The sequence below is a fragment of the Phalangium opilio genome, unplaced genomic scaffold (genome assembly GCF_054372755.1).
Source record: "Phalangium opilio isolate 3A_F unplaced genomic scaffold, DU_Popi_V2 ptg000042l_1, whole genome shotgun sequence".
NCBI classification, from domain to species: domain Eukaryota; kingdom Metazoa; phylum Arthropoda; class Arachnida; order Opiliones; family Phalangiidae; genus Phalangium; species Phalangium opilio.
The window spans coordinates 6,497,165-6,512,252 of NW_028324166.1; the positions used below are offsets into that span (position 1 = coordinate 6,497,165).

At 36.7% G+C, this 15,088-nt stretch overlaps 1 protein-coding gene and 1 long non-coding RNA gene across 2 annotated transcripts in view; one reads left to right on the plus strand and one right to left on the minus strand.

Moving 5' to 3' along the window:
• The window catches only part of LOC149678708 (uncharacterized), a 293,673-nt gene that overhangs the window by 206,809 nt on the left and 71,776 nt on the right, over positions 1–15,088 (minus strand). The gene's annotated exons all lie outside the window — the stretch shown is intronic.
• LOC149678716 (cytochrome P450 2J3-like) lies at positions 1,576–13,094 on the plus strand. The gene is made up of 7 exons (XM_089836656.1): positions 1,576–2,024; positions 5,920–6,044; positions 6,206–6,611; positions 10,686–10,792; positions 10,859–11,114; positions 11,477–11,670; positions 12,744–13,094. The coding sequence occupies exons 1-7, from the start codon at positions 1,828–1,830 to the stop codon at positions 12,914–12,916; spliced, it is 1,458 nt and encodes a 485-aa protein (XP_089692782.1). The 5' UTR covers positions 1,576–1,827; the 3' UTR covers positions 12,917–13,094.

Consider the following 15,088-nt stretch of genomic DNA (forward strand, 5'->3'; position numbering starts at 1 on the left):
ACCGCGGAGGAAAACTCCTTTTAACAAGCGGGGAGAGAACTTGCAAACTCTACGCAGAAGGATTTGTTCCGAGATTTTCACCCGTTGCCACAGTCCGGGATCCTCTTGCTGCGAGGCGAAAGCGCTAACCGCTACGCCACCCCACTACGGGCAAGATAATGAATAGTGATAATAGACCAATTCGTTTACTACAATCAGAGAAACCAAAATACAGGGGCGAGGCTGCCATTGGGGTATACACCCTCTTTCCAAGAAGATCCGCCAGAGGCAGTGCGAATTTCTTAGCCTTCTTCCGCGTGTAGTGAACTCGGGCTCCGTCTGGCGTTGACGACTTCTTGGCGATCGTGCTGATACCCCAATGGCGGCCTCGCCCCTATGTGTTGGTTTCTCTGTGTGCAATAAACGAATGTCTCTATTGAGATGGATAACGGGATGAAGTTTACACACAGATACGCCCAGCGCAATAGCTCTCCGTGACGTGATCGTCACTCGGAGAGGTTAAAAAGCTCCCATGCAATGCTATACTCTCTCTCCCTCTATCTCTGGTTCCATAATAAAAACATTTTTAAAAGAAAATACTCTCTAGGTTTTTTTTCCTCCCTCGAAGAAGGCTAATGTGTTATATCACTCTCTCATCGATAAGAACAAGAGTAATTCAAGCATTGGAGTACAAAGCATTGTTCACTCTTTCATCCCGCACCCGTTACAATCATTCCAATTCCTAAAGATGTAACCGATTATGCTAAAAAGGGAATTAAATATGTTGAAATAGCGAAACTAAGATCTTCAGAGCTCAATTTATTGTTTATATGTCATGTATAATTTGTATATTAGTAGTTTATTCCATAAGTATCAACTTTAAATAATAAATGATTGGCTAGTTAAGGTATGATAATGTCTGTAGACAATACCAGTCCTGAATAAGGTAGCGCCGTATGGGATACTAATAAATTACTGAAAGTACACTGATCGAGGTGGCATGAAGAGCCATAAGTGTTCTTTGCTTGGATTTAAATAATGTGGGGTGTTAACGTTAGGAGAGTAAAGTAGGAAATAACAATAATACTAAGGGGCAGAGAAAGGCGAACCTTCGACTTAGCCCATAAGGAGGTCCTAACTTAACGGGTGCTAGAAGATCGTTTCGATGGTCTACTCGCATTGACTATGGCCTAGAGACTAACCTAACATTGCCTTGCTCAAATGACTAGTTTATCTACAGTTCGACCTATCCACACAAAAAAGCGACCTCTATTGTGGAGACTCACCAGTGGCGTGATATAGTCCAATTTCTAAGCTAAGCAGACAGGAGCCTGTGCAGTAAGGCGTGTTGTTGGCCTAGTTCTAAGCTGTGCAGTAAGACTAATTATTTTAATGTTTGTAGGCTCACTATAGTTGAATCGCTACAAAGTTATCGTCCTTTTCAACCTCAATTTACAGCGTATTCAATTTTTGAACTTCAAGGCTTGATTTACTGCTGTAAAGAGCCTTAAAGTTAAGCAGGTAAGAATTGACGAATGCCAAAGAGAACTTAACACCCCCTCGAGGCTTAATCGTTTTTTAGTTATAAAGGAGGTTAAACTTGTACATGAACCCTATTTGTAACACTGCGTGGAAAACACTGGCCTTAAGATATCCTCATTCCGAACCTCGATACGGTGCATTAGAGTTTCAAACTTCAAAGCTTGATTTACTCTTGCAAAGAGCCTTGAAGATATGCAGACCCGAGTTGACGACTCCCACGGAAATGTAGCTGACAATTTTAGCCCACGCGATATGCAGCCTCTTTTTTTTGCGACTTTCAAAAATCACTTTAACGTTTGAACCAAAATGGATACGACGCCCTATCTAATCTTCTTGTTCACCATCGGTTTGATATTAGCGGTAAAGAAATTGCTATTTAAACTTCGGTACAAACTACCACCCGGACCCTTGAGCCTTCCGCTAGTTGGTCATTTGCCTTTTCTTGATCCAGACCGGCATCTTTATTTACACAATCTTAGTGTCAAATATGGGACTGTTTTCAGGTAAGATATTAAAAAGATATGTATAATTTTTTAGGGATTATATGAATGAATAGTGTTTAATGAATTATTTTTATGCTAATTAGTGAAAGAGTAAGAGCAAAGAGTTTGGTTTTGGTTTTTGTTTTTTTTTGAAGAAAATAATTTTTTTACAAAATAGTCAAAAATTAGATCCCTATTGGTGTAATTTTTAGTTTTGAACTCTTTAGAGCTGGAGGACAATTGTTCCGAACCCTTGCTACTGGGGTGCCTTTCCCCCTAATGACCTATTTGGCCATCGAAACTGTAATATAGCCGGGGCCATCTTGTTAATAGACTTTAATGAAATAGTTTAATGTTAATTAGTGGACGATTAAGTGCAACGAGAGAACATTTTGCTTGAAGAAAAGTAAATGTTTTAGGAAATAGTGAAAATTAAATTCTTATTGGTTTAATTTGTAGATTTTCATAAAACGCCTACAATATTAGATGAAAATTTATCTTAACAAATTTTCACCTTTAAATAGTGCGTTCTTAGTTTCAACTAAGCATTTCAGTATCCCTAACTTTTATTTAACATTTATACATTCCCAAAAAGGCGTTAATAATATGTGTTTCGTAAGTGTGAAATTTATTCCTTTGAGATAGTTGTGAAGTTAAGTGGGTGAAAATCCTAAATTCTGTATAATTAGAATAATTTACAAAGTATGGAAAGCGTCACACATAATAAAATCATAGTTATAACGAGAGATAAAGACAGTAAATTGCATTTTTACGGTTATACATCTGATTTGATAAAATAGGTAATATCCTATTGGATAGAATCCCGTTGGATCGAATTCAAATTTCTAAAATTGTAGCCAAATTTAAAACAATTTATAGCCCGAAGAGCGATTTTCTACTGAATGGGAATATTTAAATGGAAGAGCTTTCGACTGAATGGGATGGGTTTACACATATAAAATCATAGCGTTTTCCTTGAGTCGCCGGGCTCCAGTAGCGCAATGGATAAAGTGATTTGGATGATCGAAGAAGTTAAGCAGCATCGAGCGCCGTCAGTACTTGGGAGGGAGATCTCTTAATGGTAAGGTTAGATTACGTTAGGTATGGTTAGGTTAGGGTTAGACAATTTCCAAAAAGGGAAGTTATTTTCTGAAATTTATTGAAGAATGTTATTGGTGAACACATATTATTTGCTGCAGTATCAAGAAGTTTAATAAGAAAATCAATTTTATTTTTAGGTTAGGTTAGGTTAGGTTTGGTCAGGTTAGGTTAGGTTAGGTTAGTTTAGGTTAGGTTTGGTTAGGTTTGGTTAGGTTTGGTTTGGTTAGGTTTGGTTAGGTCAGGTCAGGTTAGGTTAGGTTTGGTCAGGTTAGGTTAGGTTAGGTTAGGTTAGTTTAGGTTAGGTTAGGTTTGGTTAGGTTTGGTTAGGTTTGGTTAGGTTAGGTTAGGTTTGGTTAGGTTAGGTTAGGTTAGGTTAGGTTAGGTTTGGTTAGGTTAGGTTATGTTAGGTTAGGTTAGGTTAGGTTAGGTTAGGTTAGGTCAGGTTAGGTTAGGTTAGGTTTGGTTTGGTTTGGTTTGGTTTGGTTAGGTTAGGTTTGGTTAGGTTAGGTTAGGTTTGGTTAGGTTAGGTTTGGTTTGGTTTGGTTAGGTTAGGTTAGGTTTGGTTTGGTTTGGTTAGGTTTGGTTAGGTTTGGTTAGGTTTGGTTAGGTTTGGTTAGGTTTGGTTAGGTTAGGTTAGGTTTGGTTAGGTTAGTAATATTTTATAAATCATTTAACAATGTTACGCCTTTTCCAAAATATTGAAATTTAGCTTCATTGACTTCTCAAATAATATGCCTTTTCCAAAACATTACTGTTATGTTAGGTTAGGTTTGGTTTGGTTTGGTTAGGTTAGGTTAGGTTAGTAATATTTTATAATTCATTTAACAATGTTACGCCTTTTCCAAAATATTGATGTTTAGCTTCATTGACTTCTCAAATAATATGCCTTTTCCAAAACATTACTTCTATGTTAGGTTAGGTTTGGTTAAATTAGGTTAGTAATAATTTATAAATCATTTAACAATGTTACGCCTTTTCCAAAATATTGAAATTTAGCTTCATTGACTTCTCCAAAAATATGCCTTTTCCAAAACATTACTGTTATATTAGGTTACGTTTGGTTTAGTATTTTCTGCAATAACAAGAAGTTTAATAGGAAAATCAATAGAAAAATAGGATTGAAAGGAAAATTCATGATTGGAAAACCGCCCAAATTGCGGTATTCGGTCTAATGGGATTCGGTCGAACGAGACATTCGATCCAATGGGATTCGACCCAATGGTAGACAATCGATAAAATACACTGCAATTTCTAAACATTGTGAGCAATGTGATAGGTGATTAGTCATAGGTGTCAAAAAACCTTGAACGAAAAGCGGCGGATGTCTCGCGAATTCCCCTCGTGCTAATAAAAAACAAGTTGGTCAAATTAAAATTTTACCGTTTTTAATTTTCACAAGAGTGATAACTTAGTAAAAAGGTTAAACTATTCGATAAGTTATCGCTTGCTTTATAACTAAAGACGGTAAAATTTTAAATTAACCACCTTGTTTTTTATTAGCACGAGGGGAATTCGCGAAACATCCGCCGCTTTTCGTTCAAGGGTTGATGACACCGAAGACTACTCGCCTATTTAGATATCGCGCTCTCATAGAACGCACGAGGTTGACACCAACCCTTTAGACAATAGTTATCACTTGTGATAATTCACTTAAAAAGTTAAAGAATTGCCCCTATTGAAAGAAGAAATCTTAGTTAGAAGTAGAACATTCAAAAATATCTTCTGTCAAGGCTACGAAGGAGGTAACCATCATGTATAGGCCTAGTCTCTGTGGTTGCCAGCAATCTTGGTTGAGAAATGAATCATTATTATTAGTATCATAAATTGTTAATCTACCATTAAGTTTACATGTCTTAATGAGATGGCTCAAAAACCACCCATGATTAAAAACCTCTTTGTGTTTTGAAACGACTATTTAAACGTGGAAACATCAGTAGCTAGGTGTACAAAAGTACCACGTGTTTCGGGTAAAAAAGTATAGGTTTGGAGATAACGTGAGAAAAGCCCACGATAAAAATTGCACCCAAGAGAGTCAGACCACCCTCATATGTACTATTCTTAGCCACGAGAGGCACTACCAGGGAAAGAAAAATACCTCTTGGATTTTTTGGCAACCGATTTCTGTTAGGCACTGACGTAAATAAGTTTGGGGCTGGAGACGTTCGTTCAGGGGCCTAATAATGAGCACGTAAAGAAAATTATCTGCTTACGTTAATATTAAAATAATGAATATTTCTAATTGGAGCTCTGTGTCTATCTGTGATATTAAAGATACTTACAATTAAATGCACGTACTAGTGCTGTGCGAGTACTCTATAAGAGTCGAGTACTCGGCTCGATACTCGATAAGAGATTTTCTGAGACTCGAAAAAGTTTCTAGTCTTAAACCTAGGCTCGTTAAATACTCGAACCTATTTTTGGAAGGCCTATTTCTCCGTAAATGAGACTGTCATTAGTTATAAAAACTAATAGAAAGTTACTCTTAGTGGTTAGCAGACGAAAGTAAGTGATGGGCCGCTGTGCCTGGGCGGGTAGTTAGATCATAATGGTAGTAGATCCTATCTGGTTCAAAAGTGGAAGTAAAAATAATGAAAAATACAGTTAAAGGGCCTTTAGTTTAAACGATATAAATTATGAATATTAAAACCCTATTTATGTTTTAAATATAGTTAATCAGGATTAATGAATAATTATTGACTTCTAAGCAATTCAACTATATTGAACTCTGAACTAAACCTTAATTGGCTCTTATGATATATATATATATATATATATATATATATATATATATATGTATATATGTATATATACGCAGCTTATACTTGGGAACACGACTGACAGTTGTCGTTTCTGACTTCGAGAACCTTAAGGATGTTGCTAATAAAGATGAATTTACTGGAAGACCTCCGGACGTTTTCGAATTCAACCGTAAAAGTCCACGTGAGTATTGAGGTCTTGAAATGAAAACCAATAATGTTAGTCCTTCATTTTGCATCTAAGACTCCTTTCATCTGGCTTTACTTGAGAATCTTATCACGCGAAACTAACAGTGTATCTCGTTTAATATTTAACAAAAAAAAGTGTTTTGTTGTAATTTTCAGATTTTGGTGAAATGTCTGGGAGCGATTGGAAAGAACAGCGTCGATTTATGTTAACGTCATTGAAAGAATTGGGAATGGGAAAAAGTTCCGGAGAACTCTTAACCTCTACGCAAGTTACGAATTTCTTGGAATCTCTGAAAAATTCTATCGGCGAAACCGTAAACATCCGAGATGCTCTTATGCCAGTGACGAACAACATTATTTTTGCCATGATGATGGACAAAGAGTATAATTTTGATGAAAATATAAAGAAAGCTGTAGACAACTTTCAGTCGAAAGGGATTGATTTCTTCGCTGAACGATCCAAGCAGTTTTATTATCCATTCCTGAGAACGATACTGAATCTGACATCGGAAAAAATCAAGACTGGAATGGCTCTCGTTCTCGATTTGGAGAAAAATTTGAAGTAAGATAATCGGTTCATCCGATAAACTATGGCTGCGTTCAGTAACCGGCATCAAAAACATCGATGACTAAAAGATGACATCGATGTCTTACTGAACGTTTTTCGCGTCTTTGGGCGTGACGTCATGATGCTCATCGGATGCCCACCAGGAAAATCAGCTGTGAGAGGAGGTTTTTTTGATGAGCATCGGATTCATGACGTAAATTTCGTCATTTTGCACCGCGACAATTAAAATAATGTAGAATTGACAAATATTATCCTTATGGTCTGGATAATAATACTAAAAAGCAATATATTATTTCGGTAAAAAATGGATTCTGACAGAATTTTGATTTAATTGATAAACTGAAGTACAATATCTTTGTAAATATTTCGGATTTGTTATTTAAGCCTCTGCCGTAACGTTATCATAATATCGTCGCCATTAAGAAAAGCATCGATTACACAAAATTGTGCCGTTCAACAACTGCAACGTCATCATGACGTCAAAAGAACACCGATTTCATTTTCCCAAACATCGATGTTTTTCCCGATGAGTGTTACTGAACGCAGCCTAAAATGCCATGGAAATTAAAGTAGCTAAGGGTGGTTTTTATTTCCATGAAATTTATCACAGATTTTTGACGAAAATCTTTGAAATTTTACCATAAAAATAACCTGGAAAATTTCTACCAACTTACAATTTTGTCCCTACCTCAATCCCCATACCTTTAACGTTGCGGCTCTATACCCCCATCTATAGCAATGAAGCACTCCTATCTATAGCAATGATGTACCCCATCTATAGTAATGATGTATTCCATCTATATCAAGATTTACCCCCATCTATAGCAATGATGTACCCAAATCTATAGCCTATGATGTACCCCCATCTATAGCAATGATGTACCCAAATCTATAGCAATGATGTACCCCCATCTATAGCAATGATGTACCCCATCTATAGCAATGATGTATCCCCATCTATAGCAATGATGTACTCAAATCTATAGCAATGATGTACCCCATCTTTAGCAATGATGTACCCCCATCTATAACAATGATTTACCCCCATCTATAGCAATGATGCGGTTAGGTAGTAGGGTCGTAGTTGCACGGTACAGAAACGTAAAGGGTGCCCTCTTTGTCTTAAAAATAGCAGCTAGTTCTCATACAATTACAATGGCACTGCGCGGCAGCACTTAACAATCGAAAACCGAAGGGTATGAGCTTGGAAAGGTAAAAAGAAAAAGCCCTTCAAACTAGTGGCGTCTGCTAGAAACATGGATGATTCCCGATATTGATAGAAAATATACACAATCAGTTATTTCGAAAATCTACTTGTGAATCAAACAATGAAATATTGAAACTGATAAAAACACCATTTTAAAATCTAGCATTGCAAAGTGGCATATGCCTTATTAAAAAAGTTTTATGCACAGACCACTATTACTACCCATGAAAATCCTATAACTCAATCACTGCCTGTGAATTTAAATTACTTCTGGTGAGATGGTATTAGTTTCGTTTAATTGTTTACAAGGAGAGCATTCAAATATACTTTTATTACCTCTCCGAGTGACGTATGTCACGGAGAGGTTCTAATTTCGACGTGTCTGTGTGTGTGTCTGTGTGTCTGTGTGTGTGTCTGTGTGTGTGTCTGTCCGTTGTTACACCCACGTGACCGCGTTCGCAGTTTGCAAATCGGAGCAAACGTGTATTCAATTTCCAGACCGCATTTACAGTCCCGGAAATTGTATTGCCTGTCTAACAACTCTGTTCATTTGTTCACCCCACATGGACACCAGTCTGAACTTACTGGCTTCTAAACACCACCATCTTCTAGTCTTTCGCCCATTCCACATGGACACCAGTCTGTACTTACTGGCTTCTAAACACCACCACCTTCTCGTTTTTGTCCATTCCACATGGACACCAGTCTGTACATACTGGCTTCTAACACCACCACCTTCTCGTCTTTGTCCATTCCACATGAACACCAGTCTGTACACCTGGCTTCTAACACCTCCACCTTCTCGTCTTTGTCCATTCCACATGAACACCAGTCTGTACACCTGGCTTCTAACACCACCATCATCCTTAAGGTTAAGACATACGCGGCGATCGGCTAGGGTTACGAGAAACGTCTAGCCTTCCAATGGAGGGGTCTTCCTCCAAGGTTCACGCAATTGCGGTTGTTCTTGCTTTTAGCTGTAGTTCGACACCCTTATATACTACCTATTTGAGTAAGGCGAGCAACCGGAGTATGCTTCATTTCAAACGTCAATATTAGTCAAGTCTCTCAAGGTTGTTTAATTATTCTTTTTTAAAACGATGTAACGCTCAATAAGGCGAACAACTAACGAAGAAAATATTAAATATTAATTATATTTATTTTAAAATTTAAGATAATCTAGTTTCTCAACTCAAAATTAAAACGGAAAGAGTTAAAAAGCAGCCTATGTTTTAGTCTGTGTGTGTCCGTCCGTTAGTGCACCGCGTTAGCAGTTCGCTTTGTTTTGTGGAAAGAAATCCTACAAAACCTTAATATTTGGTTTTCTCATAATATATTATTAATATATGGAAATATTTTTCGAAATTTCGATGCCTTTAGTGGTTTTGTAGCTATAAAGCTCTGTTTCATTCTGATATCCCAAGAATATTTTTTATTATTATTATTTGAAATCGATGTTTATATATTACTTAAGCTATACTACATCTGTTTATAGCATAATTCTTTCTAAAGTGATTTCAAGAAGAACGCAACTATATTGGGCAAATGAACTTTTATTTGTCATTAGGCCTAGTGAACCAAAAAGTAAACGCTTGGGTTTGGTTTTCGTTTCTGTAATACAGAGACATTAACGGTTCAGAGTGAGCCGAAAGTTAAATACACTTTTAAATAATTAGGCTTAGACTTTATAATCATGGTGGAAATCTGGGCCGCGTTCAGCAGAGCTCAGCGCTGTCAGGCGCTGTTAGCAGTGTCATCCAGAACGGGATTTTGTTATTGAATTTTGACGTCACGGTGCTCAGTGAGCCAGCGCGGTCTTCAAGGAAAATAGTCGGGTTTTTGGATAACGTGACGTAAAACGCGTAGTTCTCAGCTTGGCGAAAAAGCATGGAGGAATTAATACAAATAGCTCTTGCTGATTCTGATGGGACTATAGCTATTTAATTGGCGTGAAACAAGTTGATCACGCGAGAGCGGCGAGAAGTTTAAGAGACATGTTAGTTTCTATGTTTAATTATAAAAGTTGTTCTTATCTATCTCCATAAATATGTTATCATACAATTTTTGTTAAGCCTTTGTACCTTGCACGCTTTATTGCGCTAGCTTCATTTTTAAAAGACCGATGACCGGAGAAAAGCTATGACGACAGATCTCACCAGAAAACGTTTTCCAAAATCCGCTGTCTTTTTTGGTGAGCTCTGCTGAACGCAGCCCAGATCAGTGAAAGGTCTGATCGTAATCGGATTATAGCTTCGTGTGTTCATGCTTTTTATGGTGCGCATTTACCTTCAGTGTGTGTAGCCACAAATTAGCTTTGGTGTTATGTAACTTTAATCGTCATGTTGACAAACTAAGAAAATTGTTGAGGTGAAAGGAGAGGATAGTGTTTACATGGCAACCCTGTTGTGAATATGGCTTTGAACATAGAGGGTATACAGTTGAGGAGTAGCAAATTGGGCCTTTACAAACACGTAAAGGTAATATCCCTCCAAAGTTTTATCTCTTCATTTCCGGTTTTTCCCCCATCGGATGATTTTAATGTGTACATGTATATCCTTATTGGATGTAAAATGTCGTCTGATTTACAGTATATTTGCTATGCTTTGTATACTGCTTTAATATTTCATAAATTTTAACTTCAGTATTTGTTCATAAAAAAAGAAACATTTCCATAACTGGGTAAATAAGTTTGTAGGTAGTCCTTCTCTTGACTCGGAGAGGTAATATTTTGGTTTTCCCAACTTGTTCTACATAAAGAAACTAATTCATAAATAAAACCGTAATGGAAGTTTATATTGCAATTTCCATTAAGTTTGTTCCACATCTAATAAAATGTGAAATCATTTCATTATATTTTACAGTAAAGTTATAAAAAATCACGAGGACACATTTGATGAAAATTCCAAACGGGACTTCATCGATTATTACCTTGGAGAAATACAGCGAAAAGAACTCCGAACTTTCACGAGTAAGCATGACTCGTTTTAAGCGCAACAAAACCTTTTTTTTTCAAACGCGCTAACATTAATTGTAGAAGAGACTCTTCTTGGAAATGCCGGAATTCTGATATTTATCGGAGCTGAAACGTTTAAAATTTCCCTCGAATTTTCTTACATGAATATGGTTTCGCATCCCGAGGTTCAAGAGAAAGTTTATCAAGAAATTGTTGAAGTAGTTGGCACTGAAAAATTGCCACAATGGAGTGATCGAAACAACATGCCTTACACTCAAGCTGTTCTCCTGGAAATTTGGCGATGGAATAACATCTTTGGCGTAAATGATCCAAGATGGTGAGGAATATTAGAAAAATGACTACTTTGCTCTATACTGACGACGAAATAGATTTAATGACGGTTTAATCAGGAATAAATATATTGTTAAAGAAGCAGGAAAGAATAACAGACTTTAGTTCAATGCAAATGAAGAACTACATACCTTAACGGGTTGCGAAATTTAAATATTTTATTGAATACCATTTGATTACGTTCTAGGGAGCGACGCGAAAAGAGTACATCCGGTTTACTTACATGACTATGAGTCACCTGGTACGGTGTCTTGGTTCATGACGCGTAGTTTGCGCACCAAAAAGACCTAGTATTCATCCTGGCGGTTTTCTCACAACTGAACGGATATTATTAATTGGTGTTTTCAGGACCACAGAAGACACGAAAATAGGAAAGTTCGACGTTCCCAAAGGAACTGTCGTTCTCTTCTTGTTTCATTCAATTCACCACGACAAGGAATTCTGGGGAGATCCCAAAAACTTCAGACCCGAACGATTTCTAACTGAAGACGGCAAAAAAATTGATAGTAAAAAAGCTGAAAGAGTTCTAACCTTCTCATTAGGTAAAGAAAATTGAATATAAGCTACAAAATGGGTAACAAAGCTAAAATAAGTATATCACTGAATCATGTACATTAATGGAGGTGTTTTTCTGAGAAAAATGTGCTTTTCACCAACCAGGTTAATAATTGTAGAAGCGACGTCTCATGAAAAACAGCCAAAAACCCAAGGAAGAGCGAGAAAGGGAAGTTTGGTGTAATGTTGTAGCTACAGTAGCCCAAAAATCTCCCGTCGTCCGCCCCGATGTGCTAGTGCGTAACTTTCTGACGCATCGTACTGAGGCAAAGGACAATTCTACCTCTGGCGTCTGACGCCCATTACGTAGGGAAATGACGATCTGCGCTCCGATCGTGCGCAGTTAAAACTAACTCAAAAAATAGACACGTGGCCTGCTATATTTCGCGAAGAGAAACCAGGGAGGAGAGACTCAAGTCTCTCCTCCCTGGAGAAACTACTATACTGACGAAACTTCCCTTGCTTGATCATCCTTGCGGAAACTTGCCCATTGATATACGTATAACCAGGGAGGAGTTGAAAATGAGAGTTATTGTCCACCCTTTATAGGCTAACATTCATAACCCTTAACTCCCACAACAAGGTAAAAAGTATGGGGAAAAATTAGATTTAAACTTATCAAGCACCACGCGGCTTCTGATTCCCTGCAAAATCGTACTACGAACTGCCCATTCAAAAGAATCTTGACAAAGCTAAGAGTCCGTTGGTTGTATCTGAGCGATCAGTATGAACTAGACTTTTAAGAAAATAGTACATTTTGCGTTTTTGAGAGGACGGAAAATAGTAATTCAATACACAAACATTAATTCATATGACAACGAATTAACCCCATCCCCCAAATTGTTTAGTGGCCCCTTTTCTATCACTATGGAAGTTTAGGCTCACAGTGAAACCTACTCTGACCCATCACAATACGTTTAACTTTCTACTTCACCGTGCTAAAACTAGGGAAAAACCTTCCTTTTCAAGTTTGGCGTTATTGCAATGTACAGTGTTGTACTTACCTTTAGTATGTTACGTAAGGCAACATTTAATATATTTGGAAATTTATTGTTAACAGGCAAGCGTAGTTGTCCAGGTGAAACATTGGGAAAAGTTAATATCTTTTTATACTTCACTGCTGTTCTTCAACGATTCAAGCTTTTACCACCTCCGGAAGGTTTGGATACTTCAATTCGAAAGTCGATGGTAAATACAATTGAAAACCCGACTGTAAGCCTTGAATTAAGATAAAGGCTATGCAACAATCAATATATTGATGATTAAAATAATGGTACTATTCATAATCAAAGAATAATACCAGTGTAGACTAGATTTTAACTTGCAGTTTTGATATACTCTCTTAATTTCTATGATGATGTGTAAATGTGTTACCAAACATTGATATATCAAATAAATTTTTTCAAATCTATAGATTAATAATTCTTGGTAAGTGTCAAGTATCGAAGGGAGAAAACAGTTTTTAGCCACATCGTAGTATACGATGAGGCTCTTAGTTCGACCCGAGCCGTAGTAGTAACAGTAGTAACAGTAGTAACAGTGGTAATTGTAGTGGCCGGAGTTTTCGCTATCGTTATCGTTATATTTTAGCTTAAAAGAAACTCGATAGTACCTAAACCCACCAATAGGGGTAGCTGAGCTCTGTTAGAGATTTTATTTTAATTAAAATTTTTTCAGGTCAGACCCGAAAATCGAACCCGGGTCGCTGGCGCAGCAGTAAGGCTCGCTACCACTGAACCATAGAGACTCGACAGAGCAGTCGAGTTTTTATCCTTAAGTTTATCTCTAAAGTGTCGGGGATGGGGGGAGGGTACCTCTCTATCTGTGGGGTCGGATACTTTTGAATTTTTATCTGTGGGGTCGGACACTTCTGATTTTGTTTATTTTAGGTTTTTATATTCATTTTCTTTTTTTTTCTACTCATTAGGGTAGGGTATAGAGGGGCTATTCACTCGTACGATGTGGCTACTATTACGAGCCCTTGGGCCGTCTTGTTATTTTCCCAATTTACCACCTTGGTCCTTTTGCGTTGGGGGAGCTCCTACATTTTATTTTCCATCAATAGGACTGAAACAATTGATTGTGAGAAAATAACTAGCTTTAAGTTTTGTCAAGAAGTTATATCAGTATCTCTGAGATACCAGATATAACTTCTTGGTTTTGTTCGAGGTTAGTTTTGATAGCTAAGATATTTTATGTGACTTAGTTTTATAACAACTTTTTTTAACAAGCCCACGACGCAGCACAGGTCATGGGCCCTCTTTTAAAATTATAATTTTTGGTTCCAAATATTTTAGGGCCACCATATTGCTTTATTTTACTTCCATAGAAGGAAATATTTTAAGAGGTTTCTTTGTAGGAGAAAGAGAGAGCAGAAAATTTCCTCCGTTTACAAGATTCTGTTTTTTGATAAAAAATAAAAATGTGACATGAATTGCTACATTTATACATGAATGTGGTTATTTTAGACTGTTGAGTTAATATAAAAAAGATTTTGATTGGAACCAAGGCCGAAAAAAAATAAACAAACGATAAGAGTTTGGTTTATGAATTGGCTGAAGTATCAGAAATTGCAAATATTTCTATTACTTTTATCATAATTAATTAAACCAATGACTTTTCATATCAATTCGAAAAAGGATGAAAGACCATTTTTTAATCACTTTGGAAACTTTAATTGCTTAATTTAAAATAAATCGTAAAAATCGTGCTATTTCCCTACTTTTCTGGTATTTACAAAACTTACGCCGATTTGCATTAAATGGTACGTTTTGAACATAAGATGTGTCACTAGTTACTGATATCCCAGATGACGCAGGTGAAACATCATAGATTCTCGTAAAGCCACGCTTGGTGAGGCTCAAAATTATCCGTAAACCCTACCAAAAAATTTCTTTTAGCCGCCCCCCCCCCAAAAACATTCTGTAGCAATAAGTAAAAGATTATACTGACAGATTCGATAAGTTTCATCATTATAGAGATGAATTTCAATATCAAACGGCATCATTTTGAAGAAAATAAAACAAATAAATTAACGCAAAACCAATAAATTGAAAAGATCCATCAACAGATGGAGACGTGTAAAATGTTTCAAGTTCTTTCGAAAGGAGTCCCAGTGGTCGCGACTAGGACTAAAGGCAAATCTAAACTAAAACTAAACTTAAGACGGGTGAAATACCATCATGCATAATATAGTCAATATAATTGATTGACTATATTAGGTTACGTACTCTTTATCAATAAAAATTTGTAAATCTTTAAAAAACGAATAATTTCACGTTGACGCAAATTTTCGAATAGTTATAAAGGTCTACACATGTTCCAATGAACCAATTATGCAATACCTAGTTATTAATTTCTAATAATAACTTCAAAATAGTTTGCCCAGATTAAGCCCCCCCCCCG

Excerpts from the sequence above, each read along its gene's own strand:
- LOC149678716 (XM_089836656.1), top strand. The coding sequence starts at position 1,828 with ATGGATACGACGCCCTATCTAATCTTCTTGTTCACCATCGGTTTGATA. Across the intron at positions 2,025-5,919 it reads AAATATGGGACTGTTTTCAG|CTTATACTTGGGAACACGAC; the intron begins GTAAGATATTAA and ends ATATATACGCAG. Across the intron at positions 6,045-6,205 it reads ATTCAACCGTAAAAGTCCAC|ATTTTGGTGAAATGTCTGGG; the intron begins GTGAGTATTGAG and ends TGTAATTTTCAG.